Source organism: Sceloporus undulatus, unplaced genomic scaffold (assembly GCF_019175285.1).
Source record: "Sceloporus undulatus isolate JIND9_A2432 ecotype Alabama unplaced genomic scaffold, SceUnd_v1.1 scaffold_1637, whole genome shotgun sequence".
NCBI lineage: Eukaryota > Metazoa > Chordata > Lepidosauria > Squamata > Phrynosomatidae > Sceloporus > Sceloporus undulatus.
In genome coordinates this window covers 1-5,272 of record NW_024804557.1, presented here as the reverse complement: position 1 = coordinate 5,272, position 5,272 = coordinate 1, and the positions used below count along the sequence as shown (strand labels likewise).

The 5,272-nt window shown below is 41.1% G+C and overlaps 1 protein-coding gene across 1 annotated transcript; it reads right to left on the bottom strand.

Moving 5' to 3' along the window:
* Positions 1-2,708: 2,708 nt before the first annotated feature.
* Positions 2,709-4,808, bottom strand: LOC121917912 (myoblast determination protein 1 homolog). Its single transcript, XM_042444028.1, has 2 exons — positions 4,228-4,808; positions 2,709-3,190 (listed from the first exon to the last, which is right to left on the bottom strand). Exons 1-2 carry the CDS (start codon positions 4,373-4,375, stop codon positions 2,931-2,933), a joined length of 408 nt encoding a protein of 135 aa, XP_042299962.1. The 5' UTR covers positions 4,376-4,808; the 3' UTR covers positions 2,709-2,930.
* Positions 4,809-5,272: the final 464 nt, after the last annotated feature.

Here is a 5,272-nt window from a genome sequence, read left to right as displayed (position 1 = left end):
AAAGAAGCGCCATTTTGGCGCTTCTTTCTTGCTGCACCTGGGAACCGAGCGGTTTGGCCGCTGTAGTTCCTGGACATAGCAACCGGCGGTGGTGGCAGAAAGCCCTTCTTGGGCACTCTGTAACGCGCCAAAGAGACACTCACACACACACACACACACACACACACACCTTGCAAAGCAACTGGGGCTTTCCCCCAGGATTGGGGAGTAGGAGTAAGAAAAAAGAAGTTTTTACAGGAGTAGGAGTAACATTAAGAAAAAAATATCTTACTCTGGAGTAGGACAAGGAGTAACCCCAAATCGCCACTGTTTAGGCATCCAAAGAAAAGGGACAGGTGAAGTTACCAGGGGAATGCAAACAAAGCAAATACAAGAGTTCAAAAGGGTGAATGATTTTCAGCCTCTCACTCTCCGCAATGCTACAAATTTGGGGAATGAAGGATAATTTCATGGGGGGAGGGGGGTAGAATTCTAATGCCTTCATTTCTCTCCCTCCAATCCCACAATGACATGCTTGGTGATGCAACACTAGGAAAATGGTTTTAAAAATAGGTTTTTCTTCATTACAAAAATAGAGATTCATGCAACTTAGCTGGCTGAATCAGACTTCCTCGCTCCTGCTCCCAGTGGCAGCATCTCCCTATTACTGAGACTGCTATACAGAGATTCAGAGGGCCTTGCTGAATGGTGTGAGCCTTGGTATGTGTGTTGGGATGGTTTTGCCTAAAGGTCAGCAGTTCAGTGGTGGCTGGTGGCTTCCATGACAATGGTGGGGTGGATTTACTCCACAATGTTACAAGAGCAATCCAAAGTGCTATCCACCTTGTGTGGGCCACACCACCACACATCTGAATGACGCCACTGGGTTGCATAGTCCCATCTGTATCCAGAGTAGAACAAGCAAGATATTTTGCCCCAATTAAAATCTCCCATTTGCATGATCTGCCAGGTGATTAGGTAGAATAAAACATCCAAATATGCACTGTGCCTGGCATCCTGTTACTGACTTATACACATGTAAGTCCTTTAGGATGAGCAACCAAGGATTATTCTACTGCCCTTGCACGCCTTGCCAAAACCTCCCACTCTCCACCAGTTGTTAAGGCCCAGAATAAGCTATTCTTACTGGAAGGAAAAGGAGGGAAAGATGAGACCATTCTGACCATGAGCTGGCTGCTTTGAGAACCAGGGCAATGAAAAGGAGGGGGCACACCATTTGAGAGTGCACCCTTATCCTCCCTGCACCTGCAAGCAGCTGATTCTCTATGGTCTGAACTGCCTCTCCCCTCCCTCCTTTCCCAGTGCAAAGAAATGATGCAAGTCATGGCTGCCAGGCAGTGGGAGAACATGGAACCCATAGACTGGAGTTTATCACACAGAGTTCATCCCATGAAGAAATGGGATTTAAATTGGGGAAATCCCGCAAAAGCCGGATCTTTTTCAGACATTGTCGGGGGAGCATCCCACACAGAAAGTGGACATTCCCACAAAAGTGGGATTGTTTTCATACATCAGGGGCATTGAGCATTAATCCAACATTAACCCGCACAGAAAATGGACAAAATCGGCTGCTTTTTATTTTCGGGAATTTCCTGAAAATAAAAAACAGCCAATTTTGTCCACTTTCTGTGCGGGTTGATGTTGGATTAATGCTCAATGCCCCCAAAGTGTCTGAAAGTGAACCCACTTTTGCGGGATTTTTCCAGGATTTAAATCCCGTTTTTGCATGGGATTTGGGCACTTAGCCTATGTGTGATAAACTCTATAGAGTTTGGAAGAAACCACAAGGGTCGTCCGGAACAACTCCCTGCCATGTACGAAAACACCATCAAAAAATTCTGCTGCACATATAAAGCTGTACATGCATGGAAGATCTCTCCCCATGGCCACACAGACTTCTTCCCCTGACTGTGGTTTGAGGGTACACAAGAATGCTGTCATGAAACCCATGGGAACCATCTGCAACTTGGGGAATGAGAAAAATGGATTTACTAATATTGTACTGAAAGGAATGCTAAAACTCTAGCCAAAGTTGAGGTAAGTCCAGCAGCTTTATAAATAAGGAACTTTATTTAGAATACTGTTGAAACATTCTCAGCATCCACATTGTATAAATATATATATATAAAGTTAACATTTGGCACAACAACCCAAGCAACATTAAATATGTAAATTTTTTTTTTGTTTTGATGGAATTTTTTTTCTGCAAAGCAACTCTTATTTACAAGTATACAAAATAAGTATATAATTCTTTTTTTAAAAAAAAATGGTCCACAACCTCTTCTGTATATATGTGGATGGCTATATTTCTGAGGGAAATTGCAAAGAAAGGATATAATCCCAACCACTCAGACTGCTTAAACAGAACTAAAATCAAACAAGAGTAAAGCAGCCTGTGTGAAGGACTGCTGAAGAGTAATGTCTTCCCCCGTTTTAAAGTACAGATTAGACATTAGCCATTTCATGGCACACAATTCTAATTCCTCTATATACAAATTAAATAGCTTTTGTTTATAACCAATAAATAAGAGTACAGTTGACCTTCGATTCTGCATCCATGGATTCAAAACTATCCATGGCTGGAAAGTATTTTTTAAAAATCCAAAAACCAAACTGTGATTTTGCTATTTCATATGCAGGACTGCATTTCATTGTATATAATGGGTCTTGAACATCCATGGATTCTGGAATCCATGGGGGTCCTGGAACCAAACTCTAGCAGATACCAAGGGCCCACTGTATTTTAAAGTAATACAAGCTTGGAAAATATATATTTGAAAGGAATTATTAGATACATTAGAAAACTGGTTTTTAAAAACCCAACAACCCATGAGTGTTGTCTTTTTTAATCATTGGAAAAGCAGATTTAAGTGTTATTTGCTGGCTAGCTTGGAACAGTCCCAAGGCTGCAGATCGTATCTGCAGTGCCTTTATAGCACTTGGTAGATAGGGTTGCTGGCACTGTTGCTGGTAGCTTCCTGGGGGAGCTGAGTACAGCTATTTGGGGAGGTGATTTGGGTTCCAGTGTCGCTCAGGCTGGCCCCATCATGGAGTGAGCAGGGGCTCCCTTCGGTTCCACTTTCAACCGCAGGCAGGGTTGGACAGGCTGTACTGTCTGTTGAAATCCTCTCCACAATACTCGACAAACAATCAAGGCTGGAAACAACCGAACTCTTCCCTTGCTTTGAATCTAAGGACAAGGAGACAGGTTCAGAAGCAATACCAAGAAGAGGCTGGGGTGTTGTTGTTGATTCCCAGCACTTGGGAAAATGTTACTTTTCCATGTGGGGTGAGATATTCTGGGAGTAGTGGTCCAAAAAAAGTAGTTTTGCCAAGCTGTGCCTCATCACACATCCCCCCTCCTCCCAAGATTGGAACTCAAAGCAGCTTACATGTTAAAGAGATTACAATTACAAACATACAAGCAGTCAAATTAAAACTATATTAAACTATTAATCATATTAAAAACACACTCTAAAAAGGACAATACAGAACTTTCACAATTTTTGTTAAAATGTCTTTAGTTCTAAAAGCCAGTTAGAATAAAAATCTTTGCCTGCTGACAGAAGGGTAATATTGGGGGTGGGGGGGGGGGCAAAGAGCATTTTTGTGTTCTTAGAGAGGAAGCTTCAACGTGGAGGAGAAGTCACTAAGAAGGCCCTCTCTTGTGCTCCCACCACATCTAAAAGTGCAGTGCTGGCTTGCCTACTCCAAAGTAAGTTTTATTGGGTTGGATGAGACAAACATCTGCAGGATTGCAATTTAATCCCAAGGCTTTATGAAAGGTGATCCAATGGAAAATTAATGCCAAATAAACTATTAATAAAAGTGACATAATAACCTTAGAAAGCAAAGCTCAGCCAAAATAATTTAAAGTTTAAATCCAAGGATCCAGTCACTAAATCTACTCACAATTTAAAATTAAAAACCATAATGGCCTCAGTCATATTCATAGTCCTGATTTGAGTAAATGTGACTTACTTGTGTATTGACTCACCACTCAACAACTGATTCTCTGGGCCTACTTAATAGGATTCAAGCTAGTGTAATTTGGGGGGAGGGAGAAGACTTCATCAAAATAATATATACCTAACCATAATAATGCAACTATGTTTGATTTGAAGTATTTGCTTCATAACAGCCACATGCAAGTTACAAAGAGCACAAACAACGCACAGAAAACTTAACCTAGCATAATCTATTATTTCTTCCAAAGTAGCCACTTACCACTTAATGTTTCTGTATAGTAGCTGCTGTCATAACTATTCCTTCTTCGGGAATTGCAAGGAGGTCCACTGTAATCCATCTGGAAAGAAAACCCAGTAATCCAAAACATTTGATCAGAAACATGATCCAGGCAACCAGGTGAACACATGTTTACACAGGCGGTGAAAATTGCACACCTGTCATTTCATTTTATCTATCTGGTGCAGGAAACTATCAAGTGGATACAAGTCACTTCAAAGTTTTTTTGTTCCTCTTTATTGATATGGAGCCCTTTAAATAATGATGCCTTACACTTTTTAAAAACAGCCATCTTAAATTATTTTCTCCGTCTGTTGAATAACATGCATTTTTGTCTTAACTGTATCTGAAGAAAAACCCAGTGATAGTACAAATGCAGCATGTTTAATTCCTGTCTTCTGAGCTCTTTAGAGGAAGCCTCTGGCAATGGGTCTGCCCAAGAAACTTCATGACTGAGAAAGAGTCTGAAACTCATGCCCTTAAGCACAGTGGGATTAAAACAGAAGTGCGCTCCTTTGTCATTGTCCTTCAAGTTTTCATCCAAATATGAAATACAAGGAAACTACAAGCCTCTCTTGGAGGACCGCCTCTCCCCATACAATCCGCCCCGCACACTCAGAACAACAGGGATGAAACTGTTGGAGGTCCCTAAGACACGCCATGTGAGGACCTCACAGAGGGCTTTTTCTATCTCTGCCCCCAAACTTTGGAACAATCTCCCTGTCGAGCTCCGTTCCACCGTGTCCTTAGTTCTTTTCAAAAAGAACTTGAAAACATATTTATTTCTGCAAGCCACCATAATCATTTTATTCTTTGCCCCTCTATCAACGACCCTGGATTGTGTACCTGACCTGCCCTTGTACTTCTACTTGATTGTTGTTCTTTTTTTAATGCTGTTTTTAACTTTTTATCGATATGCTTTTATCTGTATTGTAAGCCGCCTTGATCAAAATATTGGAAAGGCGGGATATAAATAAAATTTATTATTATTATTATTACAAGCCAGCACCTAATTCTTGGATAGTGA